Below are 15,351 nucleotides of genomic sequence, written 5' to 3'. Positions count from 1 at the left end.
TGAGTCATTACCTGAATCATGTCACTGTAACACAAAGCAAGGTATACAAATATTTCAAAATTCATTAACGTGTTGGCATAAAAGTATATTTTTGTAATTTTCTTTTTTTCTTGCATTCAAGTTAAGTTTCTCCATGCCTTCTGAATACACATCTTTTTGCAGAAAACTGAATGCATTGATTATAGAATCAATAGTTTTATCTGAGTCATGTTTGTGTTATGATACCTGAAATTAGAAAAAAACCAAAGATTTAAATTCTTTCATTGTTTCACGTGAGTTAAACATAATTGACCATAACGTAGATTGGGTTTCAAAACTATGTCTATGGTTACATTATTTTGAAATATTTTTAACCTTTAAATGGAAAACATTTATGAATGAACAAGGAACGATCATGACTTTTAAATACCCGTAAGTATATAGTAGTTACTGTAATGATAAGTAATACGAAAAAGAAGTTTATCTTAACTGCATGTATTGATTATAGATTTAGTTTCAGTTTAATCTCGGTCAGGTTTGTGTAATGAAGCTTGAAATGAAACAAAAAATAAAGATTTAAATTCATTTATAGATGTCGCGTAAGTTATACATAACTGACCATACCGTAGATTGATTTTTTAAACTATGTCTATAGTTACATGATTCTGAAATATTTTTAACATTTAAATGCAAAACATTTATGAATGAACAAGGAACGATCATGGCTTTTAGATGGACGTAAGTAGCAATAATTAGTAATACGAACAAAAATATGTTATTCTTATAAATAAACAATTTCAACCAAGTCGTCTTCTATGATCATCTATAGGTATCAATTTGATGTGATCCAACTATTTCAATTATCTGTCTGTTCTTCATGTAATGTCCGTAGTTTAACTTTAGGAGTACCTGTCAGTTCTTCTTCCATACGCCATAGTTAAAACTAGGAGTGTCTGTCTGTTCCTCTCATATAGTCTGTTGTTAAACCTTTAGAGTATGTGTCTGTTCTTGTTGCATAGTCCGTAGTTAAAGCTAGTAGCATCTGTCAGTTCTTCACCCATAGTCCATAGTTAAACCTAGGAGTATCTGTCTTTTCATCTCCCATAGTCCATAGTCAAACCTAGACTTATGTAGCTGTCTGTTGTTCGTCTATAGTCCATAGTTAAAGCTAGGAGTATCTGTCTGTTCGTCACCCATAGTCTGTAGTTAAAGCAAGTACTATCTATCTGTTCATCTCACATAGTCCGTTGTTAAATCTTTAGAGTATCCTTCTGTTCTTGTTGCATAGTCCGTAGTTAAAACTAGGACCACCTCTGTTCTTCATCCATAGTCCATAGTAAAACTTAGGAGTATATGTCTGTTCTTCTTCCATAGTCCATAGTTAAACCTAGACTTATGTATCTGTCTGTTGTTCGTCCATAGTCCATAGTTAAATCTAGGAGTATATGTCTGTTCGTCTCCCATAGTCTGTAGTTAAAGCAAGGACTATCTATCTGTTCATCTCACATAGTCCGTTGTTAAATCTTTAGAGTATCCTTCTGTTCTTGTTGCACAGTCCGTAGTTAAAACTAGGACCACCTCTGTTCTTCATCCATAGTCCATAGTAAAACCTAGGAGTATATGTCTGTTCTTCTTCCATAGTTCATAGTTAAATCTAGACTTATGTATCTGTCTGTTGTTCGTCCATAGTTAAAGCTAGGAGTATATGTCTGTTCGTCTCCCATGGTCCATAGTTTAACGGAGACTTAAGTATCTGTCCGTTGTTTGTCAAAAGTCAATAGTTAAAACTAGGAGTATCTGTGTCCTTTTCTTTCATGGTTTATAAATGCTGCAGCAAGAATAGAGGGACATGCATATGTTTACAACTGGTGTGGTAATACCGAGTTGATATAAGAGCAAGAATATTTCAAATTATTTACTTAGAAAATTGAAACACAAAAACAATTAATTAAAATGGGGTCATTCCACAAGCGCCTGTGATTTTAACATACTTTTGAATAGCGTGGTCTGTGTGAAATGTTCCGAAAATTTAAAATCAACCCTGACGGTAAAGTTAGTAAGAAAAAGGATTTGAAGTTATTTATAGTAATTTGGAATCCCACAACAACATATTTAATTAACCAGAGGGTTAAATGTCAGGTCAATCATGTCAATAGTTCATCAATTACTTGTTAAATGTTTATAACAAAGATTCAGATGATAATTGGATTGATTGATCCTTTGTTTATTCAATGACGATATTAGCAAATTATTTTAGGTAAAGATATGTCAGGTAAAAACTAGTGCATTTGAACTCCAGTCCCGAATAAGCCTGTGTCCTTATATATATGTTACGAACTTATTCAAACTGTTTAGAAACCTTTTTTTTTTCTATGCTTGGGATATGGTTTTGAAGTTTTACAAGAAAACCAATATAACGTCATATATAGTAATCTCGTGGGAACGAGAATTCGGGAGCAATGCACCGGCTATGTCAAACCGTCGACTTAAAAATGTTCTAGAGCGGATCCAGGATTTTAGGTTAGGGGGTTGTAATCGAAATTAATTCAAGAAAAATTATGCTTTTTTATTCAAAATATTTTTTTCCGATTTTTGGGAGAGCACGCCCGCTAGTCCCAGTCTAAATAAACCTGTTACATGGCTTTGATATTGATTATGTTTTTCTGGCATTTAGGAATGAGAGAAAATAATTCAAAATGTTATTTCCGAGAAGGATGACTTGTATTCCTTTGGACTCGTACCATACGAATAATTGTGTCATTGTAATACAAAAAAGATCTGAAATAAACTCATCATAGAAACCAGAATTAACATTTGGTATGCCAGACGTGCGTTTCGTCTACAAAAGTGGTGCCAGAATGAAAATAGAATTAAAAAGGACAATTAAAGAAAAAATAATGGAAATTATTCAAAATTCGTTAACATGATATTTATCCTTTTTAAGAATATTTTTGTAATCTTTTTTTATATTCAAATTAAGTTTCTCTATGTCCTCTGAATAGACTTACTTTTCAGTAAACTGCATGTATTGGCTATATAATGAATTAATTCGATATGAGTCATGTTTGTAAAATGATACTTAAATTAAAAAAAAAAAAAAATCAGAGATTTGAGTTATATATGATTGACCATACCGTAGATTGGATTTCAAAACTATGTCCATAGTTATATGATTTTGAAATGTTTTAACATTTAAAAGCAATACATTTATGAATGACGATCATGGCTTTTAGATGCACACTTTTAATTTTTTTCTATAACGAGAGACAAAAGAGATATAAATAGTAATTATTGTCACGAAAGATTAACGGTTTTGTGGTAATCAGAAATTGACGTGATTGTTTTACTATTTTCAATAAAAAAAATAATTATGAAACAGAGCCATAATTTGTTGTTTACAGTTGGTAATTGATTACAACCTTAATAAGGGACTGGATGGGGTTTATAGAATAGAGAATAAAGACAAAAAATAATGAATAGAGAAAAATGAACAAAAAAGATAAAGAATGGAGAAATTGGGGTACAAAAGTATAAAAAATTACGGTGGAAAATAAAAGAATTATACAAAACAATACGGATTACGTATACAGACATGAATAATTATGTCACTGTAACACAAAGCAAGGTATGCAAACATTCAAAATTCATTAACATGTTGTCATCCATTTTCAGAATATTTTTGTAATTGTTTTTTTTTTTGCATTCAAATTAGGTTTCTCTTTGTCCTCTAAGAAAAAAAATCAGAACAAATATTTAAACTCATTCATCGTTGTCATGTGAGTTAAATATAATAGACATGACTATAGATTGAATTTCAAAACTATGTCTATAGGTATATATGATTTTGAAATATTTTTAACATTTAAATGCAAAACATTTATGAATGAACAAGGAACGATGATGGATTTTAGATACACGTAAGTACCAATAATTAGTAACACGAACAAGAAATGCATTTTATTTTTTGAAAATAAAAATCAATACGGTAACACGTAAAAGAAGGTTAAGCATGATAGACATTCAATGTTCATTTCAATGCACTTGTCCTCGACAAGATGCATTTTTCTAGTAAACAAAATTCAAAGAACAAAAATTAAATGGATCAGAGGGGAGCGTACGTAGCTTTCAACAAAGCTGTCTTTTATGATCCTCTAAAGTTATCAATTTGATGTGAACAATTTTTTTTTTCTGTTTTTGAGAGCATACTTTTTCAATTATTCGCATTGTTTGAGGAAACTGATTATTTTTAATTTGTGTCGTAAGATTTTTCTGGGTCTAATTATTTCAGAATATAGTAGTAATATATATCCTTGTAAAATAATATAGAATATTGAAAAATATCGCTTTGAATGATAAAATCACCAATGGGATGTTTAAAGCCTAAATTTGTCTCAGTTTCCTTGCAAATGAGTTAAAACATGTAAGTTGTCAAATCGATTGTTGAAGAATGAATCTCATATCACAGGCACTTGTTTCAGATTTTTTTCTTTCCTATATTCCTTCATATAAAGGTATACATAAGCCCAGAAAAATCTGAATCAAGGGCCTGTGTCTCATATGTAAAAATATGTGCGTAAACATGTTCATTCTTGTTTGCTAATTTCCATTCTCAATTTTTATTGTAAAAAAAAATTAATCTGTTTTATCAAAATTTTTATCTGCCCTATTTGTGAAATGATGCTTGAACAACAGTTTGAAAAGCAGAATGTTTTAAATCGTTTAAAATATATTGAGAGACCAAAGAGATATATCTGATATCTTGAATTTCTGTATGAAAACTTATGTTTGCCAACAAAAAAAATATTTACAGTTTTGCAGTTTGCGTTACTTATGAAATTGATGTGATTGTTTTACTATTTTATATACAAAAATAAAAAAATTATGAAGCAGTAATAAGTAATTCAGTGGTTGTCGTGTATTTCTGTACATCATATTTGTTTTTAGTTCATTGTTTTGTACATAAATCAGGCCGTTAGTTTTTCCCGTTTGAATTGTTTTACATTTGTCATTTCGGAGCCTTTTATTACTGACTATGCTGTATGGGTTTTGCTCATTGTTGAAGGCCGTACGATGACCTTTAGTTTTAAACTTCTATGTCAGTTGGTCTCATTGTTAATCAAAACACATCTTCTTATTTTTATATAATTTGTTGTTTACAGTTGGTAATTGAATACAAGCACACACATTTATATCTTTATTTTCATCACCAAATACATAGGTAGAGATGACATGTATAACATTACATTAAATACATTAGCATAAATACAATATATTACAGCAGCAACAATTTCAATTTATTCAGGAGGACCCACTCGCTTGTTTAAAATTCTTATAAACTTACATAACATTATGAGATATGTCCATATGTAGAAGACATAATTTTAGTAAAAAATACAATATTTTGTCTTTTTTTCAGTTTTGTTTTTATAAATTAAGGTATTACTCTCTTCTTTAAAATGTGAACAATTTATAATATAATGGAATTCATCTTTAATTTCTAGACTACATAAATAACTAATTTTATTTCCCTTTCTATATTGAAACATTTTCCATGTTCGACTGGAAGTTTATGGTTACATATTCTAAATTAACATAACGCCCAGAAATCTTTTTCGTCTGGGATATTAAGATATTCTTGTAATCAAAATATATTCTTAAAAATCAAGGAAAACTTAACCTGAGCACTTCAACCCAAATAGGGTAAGCTATTTGTGGAATCGACATTTAATTTGACGATTGAAATTCGACAGTTTGTATATTCCATGTACTATCGTAATTTAGAGATAAAATGTACGAAATGTAGAATTGTTTTTCTTTAAAGTTCAAAAGACATTCCACACATATTGTTTAACCTTGATACTCCTTGTTACTAAACTTCGAATTAGCTTTGTATTAAAATGATTGGTTTGAATGTACTTGTTCTGTATTTTAATTTTTAAAAGACGACCTTATATTAATTAGTGAACATGAATTGGTTTCTTTACAATGGGATTATTGAAAGATTCATTTGTATGCCCGACATGTTTTGTTTCTTCATTTGCTTTGTCCATTTAACAGCTATGTTTAATACGTGCATGCTTTATTTGTAAAAATATACCCGTGACCATGCCACAACAATGCATATTAAAACAAACGAAATATTTTATACACACGTTATTCCATGGTTGTAGCATTTAAATGTCATTATGATAATCGAATACTTCTTTTTAGCTCACCTGGCACAAAGGGCCAAGTGAGCTTTTCTCATCACTTGGCGTCCGTCGTCCGTCGTCGTCGTCGTCCGTCGTCGTTAACTTTACAAAAATCTTCTCCTCTGAAACTACTTGGCCAAATTAAACCAAACTTGGCCACAATCATCATTGGGGTATCTAGTTTAAAAAATGTGACCGGTGACCCGGCCAACCAACTAAGATGGCCGCCATGGCTATAAATAGAACATAGGGGTAAAATGTAGATTTTGGCTTATATCTCTGAAACCAAAGCATTTAGAGCAAATCTGACATGTGGTAAAATTGTTTATCAGGTCAAGATCTATCTGCTCTGAAATTTTCAAATGAATCTGAACACCCGTTGTTGGGTTGCTGCCCCTGAATTGGTAATTTTAAGAAACTTTTGCAGCTTTTGGTTATTATCTTGAATATTATTATAGATAGAGATAAACTGTAAACAGCAATAATGTACAGCAAAGTAAGATCTACAAATAAGTCAACATGACCAAAATTGTCAATTGACCCCTTAAGGAGTTATTGCCCGTTATAGTCAATTTTTTACAATTTTCATAAATTTTGTAAATTTTTGTAAATTTTTACAAAATATTTTCCACTGTAACTACTGGGCCAAGTTCATTATAGATAGAGATAATTGTAAGCAGCAAGAATGTTCAGTAAAGTAAGATCTACAAACACATCACCATCACCAAAACACAATTTTGTCATGAATCCATCTGTGTCCTTTGTTTAATATGCACATATGCCAAGGTGAGCGACACAGGCTCTTTAGAGCCTCTAGTTGTAATCGTATAGGGTTGTAAAAGCGTCAATCTTGCTCACATTTTATAATGAAGCGCGAAATGTGCTTCGGTCAACAATTTTACACCCCAATGAAAGTACAGAAAGAATCATTCAAATCAGTCAGTTAAACAACTTGTTTAAATTGTCTGACATGAATTTTTCGTAATAAAATGCAGTTTCTTCTTTTAAGTATGATTGCTATTAAAATCACTTTTAATTTGTACGTCTACATCTTCTCTCAAATAAACTTCTTGTACATCAATTGTATCTCAATCTTGACAGTTTTTGTTTTTCATCTTCATTCTTGATATTATACATGTACCTTCGTCTAATTAGTATACTTACAATTTCATTTTTTTTTTAGATATTTTGCAATCGTTGTCCTTCTGACAGTAGAACAAGCAATGTTACAAACGACAGATAAAGAGTGGTATGACCGTTTACTTGGGACAGGAGAAGCATGCAAAAGTAACACATGTCGACTTGGTGATTCAACATGTGAATGTTACCTAACAATAGATCATGCTTTAACAATGATGTATAGAGGAGAAGGTCAACCGGCAGTCTTACTCAAACCAGATAAAGGAAAGGCTGTTAGATTTGACAATGGGGATCAGTTTGAACGATCACTTGAAGATAAGTTCATTCTAGCCGATGGATACAAGTCACGGATTGTTATTGTTGTCAATGGAAGATTCCCTGGACCTACCATAACAGCTAGGGAAGGCCAAGACGTGATAGTTCATGTACGAAATCTGATGCATACAGATAGCACTACTATTCACTGGCATGGGATGCATCAAAAGAAAAGCCCTTGGTCAGATGGTGTTGCTTTTGTTACACAGTGTCCTATTTTACCTGGCCAAAACTATACATACAAATTCAATGCAAAGCCATTCGGGTCTAGTTTTTATCATGCTCATATAGGGGACCAGAGGACAATGGGATTATACGGTCCACTGATAATAATACCAACACCGGGCCAAAAAGTTTCGTTGCCACAAGAAGGGGACAAGGTTTTTGTAGCTATTATACAGGATTGGAATCATGATGACGATGAAGATGCCTTGTACCAAAAAATGCTTTGGGGTAGTTACGACAGCTCTGGTAAACCGGTTGCCGAAACCAAAGATCCCTCTGGCGCACGATATAGTCGTTTTAAATGTCATTCCGGTCTGATTAATGGGAGAGGCCGGTTTTACAGTTCGTCGACAGAACACAACGAAGTTCCATTGACACGCTTTGAAGTGGAGCAAAATGAAGACTATCGATTTAGAGTAATAAGTGCCGCCACCTTATATCCGTTTCGAGTTTTTGTTGAGGGACATAGACCAATTTTTATAGAAGCTTCTGACGGATTTGAAATTGATAAAAAGGAGGTAGAATCATTTATAATTCATCCTGGTGAAAGAATAGATTTTTTGTTAAATGCTGACGAGCCCCTTAGTACATATTTACTGGTTGCCGAGACATTGGAAGTATACTCCGATAATGAATATCATGCAGCTGAAGCTATTATTCATTATAAAAATGAAGATATCAATCCAAATCCCCCAAGGGTCACCCCACGTACATGTGATAGCCCTGGTAGTACGTGTAGAGTTTTTAACTGTCCATTTGAACAATTTTCTAGCCAACAAAACAGAAAGTGCGTCTCCTTTAATGATGTGATTTCAATCGATCCGAATTCAAACCCAAATGAAGTAAAGTCAAACGAGGTAGTCGAAATGTTTTTCAATTTTGCATTTCCCGGAGAGGACGGTTATACACCTGGATCAGTAAATGGACACCAGTTTCTACCGCCAACAGTTGCTGCATATGCTGAACCGAACTTGGTAGACTATAATTGTGATGCTTGTAACGCATCAACAATTTGTGAGTGCACATATGCCGTAACCATTGACAACGATAACAAAGACAGAGTTTATCAGTTTGTTATCACAAATATAGGTGGAGGTGCCAACTGGTCACATCCTGTTCATTTGCATGGACATTCGTTTTACGTCCTGAAAATGGTGTTCGCTACTTACGACAGTGACGGACAACTTATGCCAAATGGTGGGCAGGACAACATCGACATTGTTTGTCCTGATAGTAAAAACTTTTGCTCTGACGCAAAATGGAGAAATGAAAGTTGGGCAAATGGAAGACATCCCGATTTAAACTGGAACAATCCGCCTCAGAAAGACACGATTATTATACCCACAGGTGGATATGTTATTATTCGATTCAAGGCAGATAACCCTGGTGTTTGGTTTTTTCACTGCCATATTGACCTACATAACACCAATGGTATGGGCATGATTATCAATGAGTCACCAAAAAGCCAATTAAACGTACCTGCTAATTTTCCAAAGTGTAAGAGTTTCGAAATAAATGGAAATATCAACTCGGCAATCAATCCTTGCTGTCACCGTTTTATGTTTTTTTTCTACATCACTTTTCATTTGCTGCGGACTTACCATATTATTTTGTAACGCCATTCGCCAACTGACTGTTTATGTGGTAAGCTACAGGTCTTCTTAGCGTCGTTATACTTGCTTGCACAACTGAACCGTAGTCAACGAAAAGGATGTTCTTAACTAAGAACAAACCAGGTATCAGTTTTATAAAATTCCGTTAACGATTTCCTTCCATAAAATTTTTCAGATGAACAATACGCAATTGAGTATTATAATTGTCTTAAGTTGTATCAAGTGGTTCTTTATATATTAACCTGTGCAGCAAAAAGAGGCGGATGTAGATCTTAGGGATTGTTTTTTTTATCTTTATTCACGCTAAATTGGTTTATCTCTCTTACCTTAGCCTCATCAGTGCAGAAATGTAATACTAGTATAGAATATTCATTTTTTTTTTCTAATATAAAAATGGCAGTGGAAAGCTTTAGATAACACAACTGTAAGTTATGTAAAATTCAATAGATATTCTCCGATATTTCGAAAATAGAATATGGTACAATTACAAAGGCTAGACTTTGAAATAAACTACTTACACTTAGACGACATTTGACTTCAAAACTTGAAATCAATATAAGTACCCTTTTCTATGAAAGACGACTATAATTATAAGGCTTGTAATGTATGCATTTCGTTATCATTTATTTAGTCTATGCTATTTTATTAATTTCTACTAGTGTAATTGTCCTTATATTAATCGACTTTAAAATCTGGTCCATCAAAATAAATAGTAATTATCAATTTCCATTCAGAAAAGTTAAACATAAAAATCAGTTGCAATGTATTGTATTTTTATTGATTGCCTGTGCTTATTGTTTGAATTATACCAGTCTATGGCTCTGTATTCTTCATCAGTACACAACATACAAATATATCTCTCCTTAAATTAGAGGCAAAAATACATTCCGGATGTTCAAAAAGATGCATATCAAGGTTAAAAAAACTCCAAAAAAGTGAGAGACCGGATGCGTCCACGGGTAAAGTTTGAAGGGTTCAATAGATAGGTCATTCCGATAGACACTTTTATTAAGAAAAAAATACCGTTACATTGTTTTTTTATCATTAAGGTCATTTCCCGACATGAGTGACATGGATACCTTTTTAAATTGTTTATCATCCAGATACTTTTAATGATGGGTTTCCGATCTCCCTGTGATTTGCTTTTTTCTTTAAATGTCATTTTTTCATTCTATATTTTTGACAGCTTATATGTTTGTCAATAAGTGACTTCCATTAAGGATACATTAGAGTATGATTTTACTCACCTCGGGAATTAATTGAATACTTGTATTTTTATTGATCATGATTTGTATTAGTATATATGGTTTTCATCCGAAAGGATGCGGTATGATATATATGTGTGTTTTATTCTCTATGTAAATAAAATTAACTATATTCTGCAAAAATAGAAACGCATAATGGATTGTAAGAATTTTGATACATGTATTTTGAATGGAAATTTTACAACAAGTAATACATATATTCATTCAAAACGTGTTTGATTGAGAAGAGGACAGCCAATTCTTCGAGATCGATGAGTAAAAGTCAATTTATCACAATTATAGTAACTTCCGGTGACATTACAGTTAGTACCGTGTATGACTCCCTCTCGCTGGTAAGACTGCTACGCATCTCCTCGGCACGGGTTCTATCAATGTTCTAATGTTGTTGTCTGGAATTGGTCGCCATTTTTGTTGCAACATTTGTCGGAGCTGATAAAGGGCCTGAGGTGGGGGTTGACGCTGGCGGGTTTATCCAGTTGGTCCCATTGCTGCTCAATAGGATTCAAGTCCGGTGATTTGGAAGTCCAAGGTAGCACATTGATGTTATTCTGCTCAAAATAGTCCATTGTTAAACGCGCTGTGTGAGGCATTGTCCTGCTGGAATAACTCCCTCTGTCGGTCAATAACATGCATAAGGTGAGGTTGGAGAATTTACCTTTGAGTTTTTCAATTACCTGGAAAATGATGAACCAATTCCGTTTTACGGTCATTAGAGATAGCCGCCCACATCATGACACTTCCTCCACCGAAGCTGTCCACTACTTGGACACACGAAGAAGCAAAACGTTCATTCATGCGCCGGTAGACACGAGTTCTTCCATCACTTTCTGAAGCATAAAACGGGACTCATCACTGAACCAGATTCTGCAACGGTTGCGGAATGTCCAGCCCCTAAATCTGTTGTACAATCGGACTCTATTCCGTCTGTGTAACGGCCTCCTGGGTCTAATGTCATGCTGTCGCAGTCGATTGCGGACTGTTTGTGAACTGATTCTTCTCAATCCAGGTATCCCAACTGCAGTGGCTGTTGCGGCAACGGTTCGATCCGTAGATGAAATACCCGGATGTAGCGATCTTGTCAAGAAGTCGTTAGGCGAGGTTGTCTACTACTCGGGCGGTCCTTAGTCTGCTGGTATCTGTTCCAAAGTCGCGAAATGTGCTCTGGTTAACATTTTCAGTTATTGCTACTTCACTTTAGGTTCCGGCCTGGATACGGGCGATAAGCAGGGTCCAACCTTGGCATGGCAGCGTTTTAACGTTGTGATGAATTAAATCTTCAAACTTTGTCCTTATATGCGCAAAAGAGTAACAGTTGAGTTGACCACAAAATTCTTGTGAAAAACGTTAGCAAAATTTCGCGGCGAAAAAGGTCATATGCACTTTTAGCGAGTCCAAATCCAAAGAACGGGAAATTTAAGTTTAAAACTTAGCTGTCAAAATTCGAAGATGCAATTGACTGTTTCATATTACCTTGTAAAATATATATTTTGCATTTTGAAAATTTCATCCGAGCTATGCGTTTCTTTTTTTGAACAGTATATACATTGTTTACTCTTGTATGATTGAATCTTATCCTTTGTGCTTAAAACTTTTTATATACGTCGTAACTATACTGATAAAAAAATATTTCCTAATCACGATCTTACATTGAAAAAAGAACAATTAAACTATGCTATTTGTAATAGTAAAAGCTCAATGATAAGTTAATATTGATATTAAAAGACCTTCGAACAAAAAGGGATGTTGAGATCCCGGAGCCCGTAGGGCGAGGGGATTTGAACAGCCCTTTTTGTGAGGAGGTCTTTTAATGTCATTGACAATATTAACTTAATCATTGAACTTTTACCAACTTACAAACCGCAAAAACATAAGAAAAGTACACAAAAAACACTTGCAGAAGCCTAATTCCCCTGAATTGGACGACTCAAAATAAATTCAACTCAAATGATAGTTAAAGACAGTACTCAGACTGATATAGACAACTAACAGAACTTTACCTAATTGCATTGAAAACGGACCGATTAAATGGCATTATATCATTCAATTATTTATTTATTATAATGTTTTAGCATTAAAATAAGACCATCGGATAGTTTTATAAAATTAAGGGGTTATTCCGTCTATCCCGCTTCAGGTTAAAGTTTTTGGTCATTATAGTTTTTGATGAAGTTGAAGTCCAATCAACTTGAAACTTAGTACACATTTTCCGTATGATATGATCTTTCTAATTTTAATGACAAATTAGAGTTTTGACCCCAATTTCAGGGTTCACTGAACATAGAAAATGATAGTTCGAGTGGGGCATCCGTGTACTATGGACACATTCTTGTTTTTATCAGTTGTTATTGGTTTTGAACTAGCTCACGGTAGGTATAGTGTCTGGCTAGGATCGTGGTTTTTCGAGTGAATCTGTCCATTTTTTTCGAGTGTAGATCGGGCTTTTTCGAGTGATAAAACATGCGATCAGGTCAATTAACTGCTAATTCGTAATTAAAATAGTCTTTTACATGACTACCCATCTTATTTTGAATACTATACATGTTTTGAGTAACAAAGAAACACAACTTTCTTGTATTTAACCATTAAATTCAGTGTTTGTTATTGTCCGGGTTTTTTCGAGAGGAACTGTGAAACCGTCCGGGTTTTTAAACAAATGGTCCGGGTTTTTTAACAAAAATTTTGATAAGAAAAAATGTATTCTTGACTTTAAAAAATGACTTTTCTAGTTTATAAATGTAATTTAATGAATGAAAATATCATATATTCACAATAAGTAACCAAAACATATTACTACGTTGACTGAAATTAACTTCCATTTTCAATTTAATGCAAACTTTCTGTTCGGAAAACATTCTACCACAACTTTCCAGTATTAAATTAGAAATTTTTGGATTCTTTATTAAAAGGTCCTTAGATCATAGTGCAGGGGACTCATAATCTTTTCAACTTCATTTTATGGTACTTTTGTTGTCACAGTTAAGAATTTTTTTCGAGGTGAACCCCGGAGTTTTTATACGGGGATGTATTATGGTATACCGTTGTCTGTCCGTCCGTCCAACCGTCCGTTGTCAGCATGTCGGACAATAACTCAAAAACGCGGTAACCAATTTACATAAACTTCGGTGAATTGTTTATATCTATTGAGGCATCCTCCTTTTAGAATTTTGAAAATTTTAGATTTTATGTTTCCGAGTTTTGGGATTTTATTAAACAAACTATAGGCCCTAAAGAGCATGTGTCGCTCACCTTGGTCTATGTGCTGCAGTGCATATTAAAACAAAGTTATCAAAGCTACCAGGATTATAATTTAATACGCCAGACGCGCGTTTCGTCTTCCTAAGACTCATCTTCTACATTGAAGAAAAGAATATAATTCATGACAAAATTCTCTGTTTTGGTGATGGTGACTTGTTTGTAGATCTTACTTTACTGAACATTCTTGCTGTTTACAGTTATCTCTTTCTATAATGAACTTGGTCCATAAGTTTCAGAGGAGAAGGATTTTGTAAAAAAAAAAAAGATTGCGTTGCTCATGATCCGCTATCATTAACATTGAAATGCAGTTATTAAGCTGCTCAGATTGAGATCTGTTCAACAGCAATTATAACTCTCGACGTAGATATCCTAGCATCACGGGACAACCCAATGAAAAAGTTAACGGACGACGACGACGGCCAACGACGGACGCCAAGTGATGAGAAAAGCTCACTTGACCCTTTGGGACCAGGAGAGCTAAAAAGGGGTGATTTTACAGTTTTCGGACAATATTTTTAAAGTGCTTTGAGGAGTTTTAATGAATCTTTGGTGACTGCTTTATATAGATTAAATTAACCTCCCTTTTAGTTTTTTTTTTATAAATTTTTGATATGACATTGAGAAATTATTTATAGGTTCCATACCGAGTGAGAATGGATATCGCTTGATATCAACTCGAGTTATTTAATTTCAATATAATAATAAACGAGCCTCCGGCGAGTTTATTATTACTATTTGAATAAAATAACGAGAAGAAATTACTTACTTACTTACTTACTTACTTAAATTAAATAACGAGAGTTGATATCAAGCGATATCCCATTCTCACAAGTTGTTAAACCTATTTGTCGTATGGTCAACACTCATTGTGTTAAATCAAAAATTCCGCGAATCGTTGGTCTAGTATTTTGCACATGAAATGTATATCGTCGTAACCTTTGATGGTCATCAATAACCTAACGAATAGCCAATGGAAATGCCGTAAAGTCGTCTTATGATGCTGGATAAGCAAATCAAATTAACTCTATTCATGCAAGAAATATATAATAAGCCACAACTATAAGAGAATGAACTTTATTCTTTGAAAACGCGACGGGCGTATCATGCGCCCATGGCGCAACTGTTTATTAAAAACAGAGTAAGAAACCTACTGGACAGCAGAGAAGAATCAGAAAAATGTTATGTAATAAAAAATATTCTACTAAAAGAGGCATGCCCCCTGCCCCCACAAAAAAAAAAATTCATTAATAACAAAAAAAAAAAAACAAAAAACATTCACACACTTAATCCGACCAGTTTTTATTCCCATTGTAAATAAAATCTGAACTGAATTTCATATATAGTTATAATTCATCAGCTTAATTCACT

The 15,351-nt window shown here is 33.4% G+C and overlaps 1 protein-coding gene across 1 annotated transcript; it reads left to right on the top strand.

Moving 5' to 3' along the window:
- Window positions 1-3,812: 3,812 nt before the first annotated feature.
- Window positions 3,813-12,290, top strand: LOC127718073 (uncharacterized). Its single transcript, XM_052223972.1, has 2 exons — window positions 3,813-3,896; window positions 7,354-12,290. The coding sequence occupies exons 1-2, from the start codon at window positions 3,859-3,861 to the stop codon at window positions 9,464-9,466; spliced, it is 2,151 nt and encodes a 716-aa protein (XP_052079932.1). The 5' UTR covers window positions 3,813-3,858; the 3' UTR covers window positions 9,467-12,290.
- Window positions 12,291-15,351: the final 3,061 nt, after the last annotated feature.

Source organism: Mytilus californianus, unplaced genomic scaffold (assembly GCF_021869535.1).
Source record: "Mytilus californianus isolate M0D057914Y unplaced genomic scaffold, xbMytCali1.0.p SCAF_10, whole genome shotgun sequence".
In the NCBI taxonomy this organism is placed as follows: Eukaryota; Metazoa; Mollusca; class Bivalvia; order Mytilida; family Mytilidae; genus Mytilus; species Mytilus californianus.
This window is presented reverse-complemented; position numbering and strand designations above follow the sequence as displayed.

What these genes read in the sequence shown, in the direction of transcription:
- LOC127718073 (XM_052223972.1), top strand. Translation starts at nt 3,859, where the DNA reads ATGAATGAACAAGGAACGATGATGGATTTTAGATACAC. An exon ending in ATGATGGATTTTAGATACAC is followed by an intron (nt 3,897 to 7,353) that starts GTAAGTACCAAT and finishes TTTTTTTTTTAG; the next exon opens with ATATTTTGCAATCGTTGTCC.